Source organism: Furipterus horrens, unplaced genomic scaffold (genome assembly GCF_987537825.1).
Source record: "Furipterus horrens unplaced genomic scaffold, mFurHor1.1.pri manual_scaffold_6, whole genome shotgun sequence".
Lineage (NCBI taxonomy): Eukaryota > Metazoa > Chordata > Mammalia > Chiroptera > Furipteridae > Furipterus > Furipterus horrens.
In genome coordinates this window covers 122,218,351-122,232,265 of record NW_028327176.1, presented here as the reverse complement: position 1 = coordinate 122,232,265, position 13,915 = coordinate 122,218,351, and the positions used below count along the sequence as shown (strand labels likewise).

Here is a 13,915-nt window from a genome sequence, read left to right as displayed (position 1 = left end):
ATATCAATGTACTTCAACATGGTTGAAATTTTTATAAAGATAATTCATTTCCTGGAACTGAATCATTTTATGCTTATTCTTGTAAAATATCTTCTTTTGATTTCAAATAATGTCAAAGCATAAATATGTAGAAAAATATTTAGAAGAAATAATTTGTGAACAATGAGTAACTTCAAAACTTCCTAAAAGTTCATCCTCAGATAAATGTTCCTTCCAGTGTCCTAGATTCCACTTTTAAATTACTCATTCATTCATCAACTTTTTGCTAAAAAATTATTATTTTAGAAAGGGAAATATCTATAACCAGGTGAAATATAGCCTACATTAAGCTTTTCCAAAATGATTTTTGGGAAAATATCTTGGATAATTTTTAGCCTGAAATTGCCTAATTTCAAAAATTATACCTAGTCTTTGATGGTAAAAATGAGTAAACATCAACCAGTGTCCACTCTACCTGAGATCTATAGTGTTGGATGGAAACAGGTCAAAGCTTGTACTTGAAGCCAGTTATTACAGTCAATATACAAACAAGGATACTGAGGCAGTCACACTAAATGCTAACAATAATGTCATGTGTCCAGGTACACACTGGGAATAATAATGTGAGCCATTCTGACTTCCTGAAACAGGGTTAGAAAGCCAGAAAAAGTTCAGACTCAAGCCATAAAATGACAACGGGGCACAGTATCTTACATTAACAAAATGGCCAGGATGAAGCAAACACCAACTAAATGCTGAAGTGCCAAGTAGAATTAAGAACCATAATTCAAATGGAGGAGCAACGTGGGATAATAAGGGCTGCTGTGGTTGCAAGGGGACATGAGGACTTCAATTCACAAACTATTTGCTACCCCTGCTTCAAGAGATGGTTCAGTTTGAGAATCCAAAAAGGTTTAAGAGATCAAATATATTTCCAGTAGGTTAAAAAGTTAAGAAGGCATCTTCCACCTTTCAAAACAGATATCCTAAATGGCAAGCATATTCATTCTCTCATCCTCCAGCAAAGGTAATTTTGGAATTAACCACTGATTTGACCTTGGATGACATTTCTTAAGCTCTTAAAATTGTTTCTCTTCCAGGTAACCAGGAAAAGAAATTCTGAATTACTGACTGTAGGATATGAAGAATTTAACCATCAAGATTGGGAAGGAAATTAAAAACTGAAAATGTACATATTATCATTTAATCTCAAGAGGGATGGATTGCTTTCTCAAGGAAAATGGTATCCACTCTGTCAAAACTCTGAAAACATAGGCAGGCATAGTCATAGGTCTTCAGAAGCCAAGCATATAGTCAACACTGAGAACCAGCACACAAAATGTTTCAAAGAGAGAACCGTGCACTTGATGACAGGTATGTTCTGAAGAAAAAGATGCTTATTATATCAAAACCCACAACACAATTGGCAAAACCTTTTGGCTACTCCTGGGTGCTATTGAAGGTAATAGTAAACCAGGTTTCCTTCCAGCTGCCCTTAAAATATTACTCATAGATCAGTTACTAGTGCAACTTGTTGAGATTTATTTGAGGGGGGGTGAGCAATATATCAGGAAGCAAAGCTCTTCATATGTTACATGTACATGAAAGTTGACTTCTTGTGCAAGGAGATGCAGGTTTCTAAATGCACAGATGCATATAGTGTGTAAACACTGGTGAGGGTATTGCTCCACACTTCAATGTGTGTAACACACACACACACAAATTTCAGTTCTTAGGCACATTATTTACTGCTTATGTGGTAGATTGTTTTGATGTCAATAATTTCTGATTTTTTAAAAAGAAATACGGGTGTCAGATATACACACCATAGAAAATTTTCTCTTCTTACTGGTAAAGCTACTTAAAGGAATACACTCTACTGGGTGGGGCTGGTGGGGAGTAACGTTGTACTTTGTGTCATAACCAATTCCTGTTTCCACCACAGATGAACTATGTCTTCCAATAATCCATTAATTCCATTACACTAACTCCAGTGTGTGCTTAGGTAGATTGGCATCAAGGTAATCCAGATCCGTCAGTTTTTAATGTGCTATTTAATGAAAAAAATGAATTCCTCTGTATCTTCTTCAAATATTCCACTTTCAAATATATTTGCTGCAAAATCTTAATTTCAATAAAATATAAGCACCACGTAGTCATAGATTTATAATAAAGTGGGTTTGTGTTTTAGTAGATATTCCCTGGATTCACTTTATGGATTATAATGATTTTAAGCATGATTTTTATGCTGCTGAAAGATAGCAAAATATTATACATTGACAGCAACATTTTAGCAGTAAATGTTAAAAACAAAAACAGAACATGTTTCCCAATAATAGAGACAATCTTTAGGGAAGTGATACTTGCCCCTGGTTACAAACCCTTGAAAACTCACTCACGTTGGTCTCACAAATGCATAATTTCATCCTTATTCCCACCCCAGTTCTCCCCAAAGTGAGGAGCTATGGTATCTGACAAGGACTTCAAATTGTGATACAGCAATAAAGCACCTCAAAGCAAAGAATGGCAGCAAGAGATGTACCTATTTTCACATCCCTGGAACTTTCCAGAGGAAAGCACACTGGTTAGAAGCATGGCGACTCAACCAAAAGCTTATGAAAAAAAAAAATCACATCAAAAGAGAAAATGAAAATCTAATACTCTCATCCCCCATAATGTGCCCTCTACTCTGTATTTCAGTTGTGTTCTAACTACTGCAGAGAAGGCAGCGTTTGATGGGGAAAGAGAAACAGGTAAACACTCCATTTCCTCCAGGGAAGCAACTGTCTCACTCCTTGGGTCACCCACTTTTCAGACTGGTCTTTTCAGACCAGCCAGAGAAGAGCTGCTGAGATTAGATGGCCTGAGTCTCTCTGCACTCTCGGAAGACCTACCTGGATCACAGTAGGTTCCAGACGAGGGGCATGAAGTAGCCTATGAAGGCCAGCTGTACTTGAAGGACTCTTTTTTGAGTCCCCAGTTTTTACATCCTGTGTCATCTCACAGGTAAGGGCCTGGGGAAAGGAAGCCAAGATTTCGTTTTTCTCTAATCTAAGCAAATGAGTAGTTGTGGCTCACATACCTGCTTGCTTCCTGGATAAAAAACCCATAGGAATTTGGGGTCAATTACCCGAGTCTCTTGCCTCTTCCTGTAGCCACCGAGCACAGGTTTCCAGCTCCAGTGACTGTGTGAAGCTTCAGGATTCCAGACTTCTCGAACTTATGCCATCTGAGACATGAGGCAACATGTGCAGCCCTGACGACGTTTACAACATATGACACCCTGTAACTGTATTAAAAGCCCAAGATGCAAGAGGAAGTTCTACATAGAAAGTATTTATTATTTTAATTTCCAGTACATCAGTATTTTAATGAAGTATCAGGTATACATTTTTAAGGAAATCAGGAAAAAAAGAGGTAACAGTTGCAATTAAGATGAATTTTGACAAGTGAAAAGAAAATGGCCAGCTAACAAACCTGAGGTTTGAAGGCGAGATTCCGCATAGGTACAAATTAGGATTAGAGGGTCTCTTTTTGATGTGTATTTTTCCCATTATCTCTTGAAAAACGTATTGAAAAGGATGGTAACTAAAAGTATGACAACTTCACATATTAGGTCAGTGATGGGAAAGAAAGAATACACTGATTTTAATTGAACTTAATTATATCAAAGATCTGGTGCTGTCACACGTAGGCTCTACCTCTGAGTATCTCCACTTGATTCTTCCACAAAGCTTACTTACACACAGAATGTCATTTCTATATACTAAGAATGTATACACCAGGTCTATCTTGATCCAAGGTTTAATAACCATAGCTTCTGCCCTTATACACAACTCATTCTAATATTTAGCTAGGATCTAGGAGTGCTTTGTCACTTAAAATGTATCCGTGTTTTTCAACCTGGGGGTATGGTCTTCAGAGGCATGGCCCTTTTCTTTCTCCTCCACCGCTGCTCTTCTCTTTCCCTTTTGTTACAACTGTTCCCCTAACTTGTCCTTATTCTCATTTTTAGATATGCCCTGTCCTCTTCTCCCTTGTTAGTTTATCTTCTGTGACAAATAAAAACCCTCAATACTTCTTATTGCTGGTAATGACAGAGAAAACCTGTCACACCTCTGCAGATGTGGAACAGCAGAGGAGCAACCCTTGGTAAAACCTCAGGGGGCTACTCAAAAAGTTTCGTTTTGATGCCTTTTCCTCTACATGATTGGAGCAAAGGCAGTTATATCTCTTTCATGGCCTAGAATTAAATTATTTGACCTCTCTGGATCTGTTACCTCTTGTGTAAAAAGAGGCAGGTCTACCACTAACATATTAACTGACTGATTGATTCAATAAGTATTTATTCTACTGATCCAAGTACTCTTAAGTTACTTTGAGCAACGAAACCAAAGATCTACACATTTTGATCCCCTGAGAACCATAGTTGATAACCTGTGAATGAAATATCTTTTAAAAATCCAGTTAATAAAGCTCTATAAACACTAAATTCTCATTATTGTTTCTGCCTGTGAGTTTCTACTCCCTCAGCTTCTGCAAATATCACCTATTTTCCATTTGAGGTGATCTCTTCTTGGTTGCTTGCAAAACAAAAGGGTTCACTATGTTACTGGAACGACCTATAACAGGTCATTAAAGAAAGCAGAATTCAAGTTAGAACTGAATGTCTTTTGTGTGGGCTTGTGCTCCTACGTGCATTATTTCTTTCTCACTAATTCCTTCAGATGGTGCCACCTACTCAACCTTACAACTAAAACTCACTGTTCCTTGACATATGAGTATCAGGAAAACTTTCTTTCAGTGCATACCCACAGCTCTCAATATATAGCTCAGACATGTTAGTGGAATTAGGAATTACATTATAATGGAGTAGAATGTGAAAACATTTTGTTTTCATTTTTAATATTTTATATATGTCTACCTTGGCAAAGCATCCACTAAGGAAGGAGCTGGTATTAAGACAAGTGTGAAGAGAAGATTAGTTTTAATATATAGTATCCTGGCTTAAACTTCTAATTTTAAATCTCAATTAGAATTTGAATTTACTTTTGATTTCTACAGTGCTCCCCTAGCCTAGCACCTGTGGCTTTGATTGTGAACATTGTGAAGCAGCTGCGTCAACATCTTTTAGAACACAATTTCTGCTCTTTCCCTTAAAGACTAAAGTCCTGAACTTCTCCTGTAAAGTGGCTTCTGTGTGTATGTGACTATATTGTATGTAGGTTACTGTAAGTCTATCTGAACTAGGGCAGTTCTCCTGGCAGCCAAGGTTAACTCAGGAGACGACTTTAAATAGATAAGTTCTAGGACAGCTGTGTGACATAATTAGCAACAAAATGGCTTAAGACTAACTATAATCTTACTAGCTTTGAAAGTAAAAGACTTGTAACGGTGCCTTGCTATGATACCGCAAATTCTTCAAAATGTTAAGTTCTCTCATTATAATAATTTTATGGTTGATTAATTTTCCAACTAGTGCCTATATGTATAAGGAGATATACAAACTGGTTCTGAATATAGTACGAAGGGGTCAAGTCATTAAAAATTTATTTGGTTACTATGTTTTCTTCAAGGACCTTGTTACTAGTTAAGAAACAAAGCATATTATTCACTATCCTATACAAATAAAAACACCAATTAAAGGCATGATGAGAAGAGAGGGAACGGGTCATCTATTTTAACCTTGTGTAACCAATCTCTGGGACCAAATGACCCAAGGGTGGGTGAATCTATGGAGTAATACAGCCTTCAGAAGACAATCATTTTCACATTCTCAGTAGCAGACGGGACTATTTAATGTCTTTAACAGAAGACAATCATCTGCACGGTAGCATAATAAATAAACATTTCTGTACAAAGACATATTATGAGAGCATCAATTCTAAAAATAGTGTCTGTGGCTCACAAGCACTAATCTAATTAGCTGGGAAAATCTTCCTAACTGAGGTACTCTTTCTAGGAAAAAAAAAAAAAATCACTGAGCATTCAGTTCAAAGGTTAGTGTTTTGTAAAATCAAGGGGAAAAAAAAAAGAGTACAGAGAATAATTTTATTTTCTAATTTTATTCTAAAATACAAACAAGACTCTTTAGGATTATGTCAACATAACACCTTGATGTATTTTTGTCTCCAAATTCCTAACATGAAAGTCATAAATATTAGAATAGAACCTGCTGACATTTGATCAAAACTAACAGCACACAAGGAAAACCTTTTTTTAAGATTATCAGTTACACGAAACAAGCAATTACTAAGTACAAGGACTTTTGAATTACAAAGCTTATGAAAGAGCTCTACAATTACCAAAATCTCAAAGGCCAAAAAAGACACTAGGGATTTTTTTAAAAACAAGGATGTTTTGAAGCAGAACACTAGCTTAAACCATATGAAACACTTGGACAAGATTTTGATATAAAAATCGCAATTGAGATGAAGTTGAAGGAATACTTGGATTCAGTTTAGTAAAGCCACAGTGCCACCTAAAACCTATTTCCTTTTTTAAATGAAAAAAAAGTTATCTCAAAACTTTTTAAGTATTAGATAATCTAAATTTATTTGTCCATGGGATATAAGAAAAGTGTTCTTATAACACAATGAAATGGAAAAGAAAAGCAAATCTGTGCAGAATACTAAGAGTACCTTCTTTATCACAAAGTACATCAATTACATTAAGGCTCTTTCTAGAATGCTAGAATTTCAGGCTAATAGGCTTTACTCAAACTAAGAGACTGCAAAGGAGGGAGGAAAATAATCATTTCCGCCTTTGATGGAAATTTCCATGAATTTCTGCAAAAGTGAGTAAAGAAAGTAGAGAGCTTTTCCAATCCAAACATCAGTGCCTTGATCATTTAAAGTGTTTTAATTTTTGTAAGAAATTTTAAGCTGTTTTCATTATTCCAGTTATATTGTACTGTGCCATCCTTAAAATTCAAGTATTTTGAATTTTGTTTTCAAATTTCTTTTCCTAGAGAACAATTACAATGGACTTAAGGTAGTCCACAAAGGATGAGATATATCAGAATCTTCCCAAGTGTAACAAGTATTAGAATAATAAGAGGTTTAACAGTTATAGCGAGATGCAGGAAAATAATTTTTAGGTCCCAAAATCACTACCATAATTAATCTTAAATTAACAAAAAGCCATGATTAATGAAATCTGTTCACTTTAAGTAATGCTAACATGATCGTGGAATGGTTAAATCTCTGGGGTACACACCCTACCTAGTACCAGAGCAAGAGCTGCCAGCTGCACGGTTAGTGTGTAACATCTACTTTAACAGGTTCTGCAGCATGGCTGTAGCATACGTGGGCCTAGCCTGTCTGCTCTCAATTGCATTCTGAAGGTACTGGATGCCTCCACAGCGCTCCCAAATTTCTTCAAACTGTCTTGGCAAAATCTCAGCACCACGCTTTCGAGTCAGGCCTGTCTCTTCAAGGTTCAGCTCACACATCTCCATATCATCCTTACCTGCATAAAGAGAATTAACATATCTCTTTCAGAATCATTTATTATAAACTTTATTCCTGAAATATCTCAATTTTCATAGATTTGAGAACTTTCAAAACTTTACTTTCTTCCTCTAATATTGAAATCTGCTTAATAAACTCACCAGAAACAAAGTTTTTCTCCACCAAGGACCCTTTCAAAATGTATAAAGACTACAGATGCTCAAACAAATTATCAGGGCTAATAAAAATGTTACTTTTCCTTAAACCATTACAAATCAACTGATATAATTAAATACCAAGTGAAAGGTTCTTAGGACACAGACAAGTTTCTACGTGCTGTACAAGGATATAACCCAAGCAAGTTCACATTATAAGTAAGTTCATCCTCAATTAACTGAAAATGTGATTTTACTAAAAACTCCACCCCTCAATCCTGAAACTTAATGGATTATTACATTACATATTAGGCTGTTTCATCAGAGTTTATAATTCTTTCTTGCTTTATACATTCGTTTTATGTGGGTCATACACACCAGCCACAAGAAGGATGGGTGGCTTGTCAGGATGGAGTTCCATTTGCCGGGCAATCCATGGTCCATCGAAATGGGCATACCACCAGCCTTTTTTCTTATTCTGCGGGTCTTTGTATTGGTCAGCAGGGCGGATGAATGGAATGCGGAAGAAGCGTTGCTGTCGGTTCATTTCGATCTGCTGCTGCCTGGCAGGAAGCTGAGCAGCTGGGTTCTGCTGAGCTATTTATTACACAGAACAAGGAGAGTTATACCAGCAGCCCAAGGGATAACAAAACAGCCTTTATCTTAAAAAGTACCACAAAATTTTAAAAGGAAGAAGAGGGATTCCTATTAGTAAGTTTAAAACAAAATGTAAATAGTAATAGTCTATAAACAAATACAATTTACAATTCCCAGTGTAATTTCTTAAAATTTTCTTTCCCTGAAGAAGTTCCTTTGCATTGCAAACACACACACACACACACACACACACACACACACACACACACACTCTCTCTCTCTCTCTCTCTCTCTCTCTCTCTCTCACTCTCTCTCTCTCTCTCTCTCTCTCTCCCTCCCTCTCACTCTCTCTTTCTTTCTTTCTCTCTCTCTCTCTCTCACCTGCACACACCCCAACAGAAGCAGCCCACAGCAGGAAAGCAAACTAGTATTATTAACTAGATTTATGTTTTTCCTCTGAAGAGTTCAAATGAAGGCTGAAGAATAACTTTTAGAGAACTATTTAAGATAAAACAAATAGGAATTTCCCAAATCTGAATGATTATAGATATTTGTCAAATTAATCAGAAGTTTCTCAAAATAGAAGACCAAAGTTTTCTCTTTTGCCAATCCTAGGATTTAAACTGGCCAAGATAATAGATATTTTACTAAAACTATTTAAACAACTTCAAGACAAAAACAAAGACCAAAAAAAACTGTAACAGTAAGCATGAACTTTCCCTGAGGTATTTACCTACTCTGAAAACATATTTCTCTTGGAATAAAATCCACTGAAATAAGTAAGAAGTGTGTAATATTTGGTTCTCTTTGCCAACAGAAGAAAAAATCCTTGCTTTTCTGATTGTCCTGGGCATTGCCCTCATATTAAACTCTCTTTCCTTGCTCAATTTTCATGACTAAACAATTAGGTTTATATTTCATCTTCAAATATAAACACTTCTCTGGATCAATGACTTTACACTTTCAGCAACATATTTTGGGTAAGTCTGGTTAATATGCTTTATACTCACAACTTTTAAAGTGGACCAACCATTTAAGGCAGCTCAATAAAGAATTTCATTAAAAGCTAAGTATGTCAGTAAAAAATTACAGAATATGTATAGGTCAAGAACAGCCATATGGCTTTTATAAGAATTTCCAAATACTGAAAGGATGAAAATACTCTTATTCTATTTTTTACACCAGTAGCCAAAGCTTTATAGCTGCTGCTATTACTTCGGTGCAAACCAAAGAAAGCAAAAAGCAGTTAGCAAAGCTCTACATGCCCAGGAAAGAATGAAACAGAGGCCCAGTTTTGTTAGTGCCTTTAGAACGCCACACACCTTTAGCAGCTAACAGACATGAGCTTATTTATGTTTGTTCCTGTACCCCCTAAACTACTTACAGTTCAGTGTTTCCATTTAAAATTACCTACTTTGTAAAAAATACATTAATTCAAAACCGAGACACTTCAAAGGGGTTAAAAAAAAAACACCTTTCCTCCACCTTAAGCTGTGAATTATAATTCAATGCCCAGCTGGCAGAAAACTATACTGATTGCCACCCATTATGTTAACCCACTTTTTTCATTAAAATAACAATCTCTTGTAACTTAACATGTTGGGTAAAATTAAGAAACCCAACATCAAATTTTTGATAGCTTTTTCTAATGCAAGAACTGAAACTGTATTAGGGAAACCTGGAATCAAATATCCATCTGGAAAAGTACAAAGATATAGACCTAAAAAGCTTAAAATTAATCTTCTAAATAACTGTTTCTTTCACATCCAATAATGTTATCTTCAAAGTGTGAAATAAGTTTCAAATATACCCCTATAAATTACTGAAAGCACTTAAAAAAATCAGATCCAACCAGTTGGCATTACAGTAAGTCCTCAATGTCGTTAATAGGTACAGTGACTTAAGCAAAACAACATAAAATGCAACCAAGTTCATCGTAGGCTAACTGATACCACCAAGTTAAGTTCCCATGGCATTTCTTCAATGTTATAACAAAGTGGCACTGAATGAAACGAAGTTATTCGAGGACCTGCTGTATGTCCAAATCACTGTTGAAACTGATTCTAGAAGAAATTTACTGTATTAAGATAACTCAAATCTTTTAAATTAGCAAAAAAAAAAAGTGCATCATAGGAAACTACAAAAGTAACAGAATAATCTCCTCTCCCTATTAAGTGGCATCCTATTTAAACCTGTATTTGTATTACCACACAAAAAAAATCTCTTTGGACAGAAATGCTTATATCACCACAGTGTTTGAAACCAGCATCTAAAATTAGTCTTTATTCTAAAAGATCAGCTGCTTATCAAGGTAGAGTTTTGCTACAATAAGAATTGTGGATATTCATGGTTGAAAATACTAGTTATTTTTAAAAAGAAAGTAATTTGATAAAATAGATTAAATTTTGTTATTAAATTTTGAAGTGACCCAAATGGAAGCATCATCTCAAATTAAATATCTAGCACATATAAACCAACATTAATGTACTATAATTCCACTTAAAAATTGTAGCAAAACAATGTTTAATAGAAGTTAGTACTTTATAAAGTATTTTTAACCCATTGTCCAGTTAGCTTATGAGTTACCACCCAATGACTTACGTGAATTGTTCAAAAATGGTGCAAAATCTGTGAACAAATATTTTATGTTGAAGACAAAACTGCCAAAACTGTTAAGTGAGCATTCTTCTAATTTATAATAGCCTTTCCATCAATTGAGGTGGTGACTAACAAGTAAATATCCTATCTATAGGCAAATACTCTCAGAATTACCTACAAGCAGATGCTACTTTCTTATTAAAAGGAAACAAAAACAAAAAAAAACCCTATTTTGAAATTCTGCTTGATGGACTTATAAAGAGGATCAAAATTTAAAAATTGTATTTCATTTGTAATTTTGGGACACAATAATGTCCAAACAAAAATCCAACACAATGAATTAATAATGGACATTATAGTAACTTTAAGGCATTACTAGAATTTCTGTAGAAAAAAAAAAAGGAGGATAAATTCTAAATTCATAAAAAAATTACATGCATTAGAGAAAAAGCATTGTCATGTTTACATATCCCAATATGTTTTACTTTCTTCAAATTGTCTAAATCTTAAGTACATGCCGTTTTTATTTTAGGAACTATGAAATAAAACTACTCTCCAAAGTCATTGTTTTAAATAACTAAATATTATAAACTTTTACTGGGTAATTTTCCACTGCACCAAAAATTATTTCTGAAAATCTCTTTCTATAGTTAATGTGATGAGAGTATGTTCACACAGGAGGATCCAAGCTCCTAATTACAAGAATTTACCATGATTTGTCAATGTATTATCCTTAAAGGTAATAACATCAAGTTATCTTTTTGTTAATCATAAGTTGTCATCATTTTTTCTCTAATTAATGAATTCAAATCCTTCCAAGTATAGAATAACAGCAGTTTTTTTCAAAGGCTTACTAGCTGCAGCTTTAGGAAACTACTCAAGCATAGAATTTTCTCAGCTGACTTGTTATGTCTCTTGGTAGCCTCCCCCTTCCCTTTAACCTGTAGCTCCTGTGTCAGAATGAGTTTTACAAGAGAAAAATAAGTACATTTCAGAGCAGAAGTTACAATTTATCCTGAAAATAACCCATAATCAAATTCTTTGAAGGCTACACAGAGTGTGCTCACATAAAATTCCTAAATGTGTACCTGGATGGGACTCTTAATCTACCCTTCTGTTCTTCCAAAATAGTATTTATATTATGACTGAAAACAGTTTCAGCACCAGCAAGGTAAGCCATGTATTATTTTTGCTCCTTTTGGAGCAAAGCTGGATGATTAAGGGATCCAAGTTTGGTTTGAAAATACAAAAAATATTTGTATATGCATTCAAAATGTGTATGCAACATTAATTTCTTTTTAAGAGTGTAATCATTTAGATGTATAAATTTTGAAATAAAAAATAAAAGACTTTTTCATAATGAAAGGTCATGATTAGAACATTAGAGCTAAAAAGAATAGCCCATTGCGATTTTTACAAAACAAAGGCAACTGTGGTTGGAAACCTGGTATAGGTAATGGAACATCGTGTCCCTTCAATTCCCAGAGACAAATGTTTGAACTGGAGAGCACAGTGGTGGTCACAAGATCAACAATGAGATGCCATTCCATTTGCCATTTCTTAGTTCCAGGTGTGTTATGTTCTGACTGATGATAATAACCCTTTTGCAATCACTAGCACTAAGATATGTCTTTTTAATAACATATTTCCTTCACTCAATCTATTTTTGCAACGACTTAAGAAACATTAAAATTTCTCCATTGAAATGACTTTAATCAAACATTGCTTCTATTTGCTAGGAAGGTGAAGGAGGCAAAATACAACTGAGAACTCGCTTTCTACGTGAACTTGGGTCATTCATTGACAAACTATATTACCAAGTGCTGGGAATCTACTCCTTTAAAAGATAAAAAGACATTAAATATGCTGTCACCTTGATATTAACCAGAATTAAGCTAATAAATTGTGCCAATTTAAAGTTAACATGTTGAACAAACGAAATTCCAATTATTGCTTTTAAGACTGAAATTATAACTCATATATTACAGCTACTCTCAATTAATGTTAAAGCTAGTGCATACTTTCACTAGCTTATGTCTACCCTGTTCTATTTTCCAATATCAAGACAGAACTTTCCATTTGCAAAACAAGGTAACAGAATTCATTTTTTTGATCTCAGTCAAAAAATCAAATCCTAGTCTTGGCGAAACTCTGGAACAAACCAAAGTACTATTTCTCACTCATGTTTTCACAGTATTGTAAAATAATGTTTGCAGTAGACATTCTTTTTTTCACAAATAGCTTTACATTTCCACACATAATCTTTATGTATGTATATTTGTATATACACATCTATGTGGAAAAATATATATCTATAACACTATTGCACAACCTCTTCAGTATAGACAAGATTATTCTTACCTCTAGAATGTACCTTAAGTAAATTCAATACTTCCTAAGAAATAAGACTTTAGAGATGTATTTAATAGAAATAATGCTATGAAAGATAAGCCATCACAGTTGTGTTAAATTTAGTGGATCACAGTTCTACAGTAAGAAAAATTTTATGTGGGACATTTTACCCAAATGTCCTTTGTATAGTTTCATGTATTTCTATATATACACATACACATTACAGACAAACTTTGGAATATTCAAAAGCACAGATTTGTTTTTACCATAATCAGTAACAGACTTTGGAGCACGTTGCTCTGTTTCAGTATTTCTCTTCTTGTTCTTGGATTTCCAAGCATGATACACTTTTAGTCTCCTATGAAATTCTTCTCTGCAAGCAGCCAGGAGCTCAATATCTATCAATTACATAGGAAGAGCCAAAAATATCCTAATTTAGTTGTCTAACATAATTATTCTCTGGTATATAATATATATATTTACAGTATACATAATATAAATTTTTATTTTAAATTAATAGTACAAAATCAAAAGTAAACTAATTATTGATAAAAAAATGAGCATTTTATGGTAATATTATCTTTTATATTTACAGAATATTTCATTATGCCTTACTATATATTTTATATAATTTGTTCCACATGGGAACCTTGGACTAAATAGATCTTTTATAGATAAAGAACTTAAATCATAGAGGTTAAGTCACTTGTCCAAGGTCACAGACCACAGCAACAGAATAAAAAGTCACTGTGTTCAAATGCAAGCTAGATTTATATACAACAG

The 13,915-nt window shown here is 34.3% G+C and overlaps 2 protein-coding genes across 7 annotated transcripts in view; one reads left to right on the top strand and one right to left on the bottom strand.

Moving 5' to 3' along the window:
- Nucleotides 1-1,157, top strand: part of IMPG1 (interphotoreceptor matrix proteoglycan 1) — a 116,383-nt gene extending 115,226 nt beyond the window's left edge. Inside the window, 1 exon segment of the mRNA XM_090280510.1 lies at nucleotides 1,080-1,157. Within this exon segment, the coding sequence (XP_090136636.1) occupies nucleotides 1,080-1,157 (78 nt within the window).
- Nucleotides 1,158-6,025: 4,868 nt separating this feature from the next.
- MYO6 (myosin VI) overlaps nucleotides 6,026-13,915 on the bottom strand; it is a 142,502-nt gene continuing 134,612 nt past the window's right edge. For 4 of the 6 annotated variants that reach the window (XM_090282678.1, XM_090282679.1, XM_090282681.1 and 1 more), the window contains 4 exons: nucleotides 13,399-13,530; nucleotides 10,784-10,810; nucleotides 7,964-8,182; nucleotides 6,026-7,449 (listed from right to left, as the gene is read on the bottom strand). In XM_090282678.1, coding sequence (XP_090138804.1) covers nucleotides 7,250-7,449; nucleotides 7,964-8,182; nucleotides 10,784-10,810; nucleotides 13,399-13,530 — 578 coding nt within the window. In that variant the 3' untranslated portion in view covers nucleotides 6,026-7,249. The remainder of the gene's footprint in view (nucleotides 7,450-7,963; nucleotides 8,183-10,783; nucleotides 10,811-13,398; nucleotides 13,531-13,915) is intronic. The other 2 variants (XM_090282680.1, XM_090282683.1) reach the window with 1 other exon arrangement.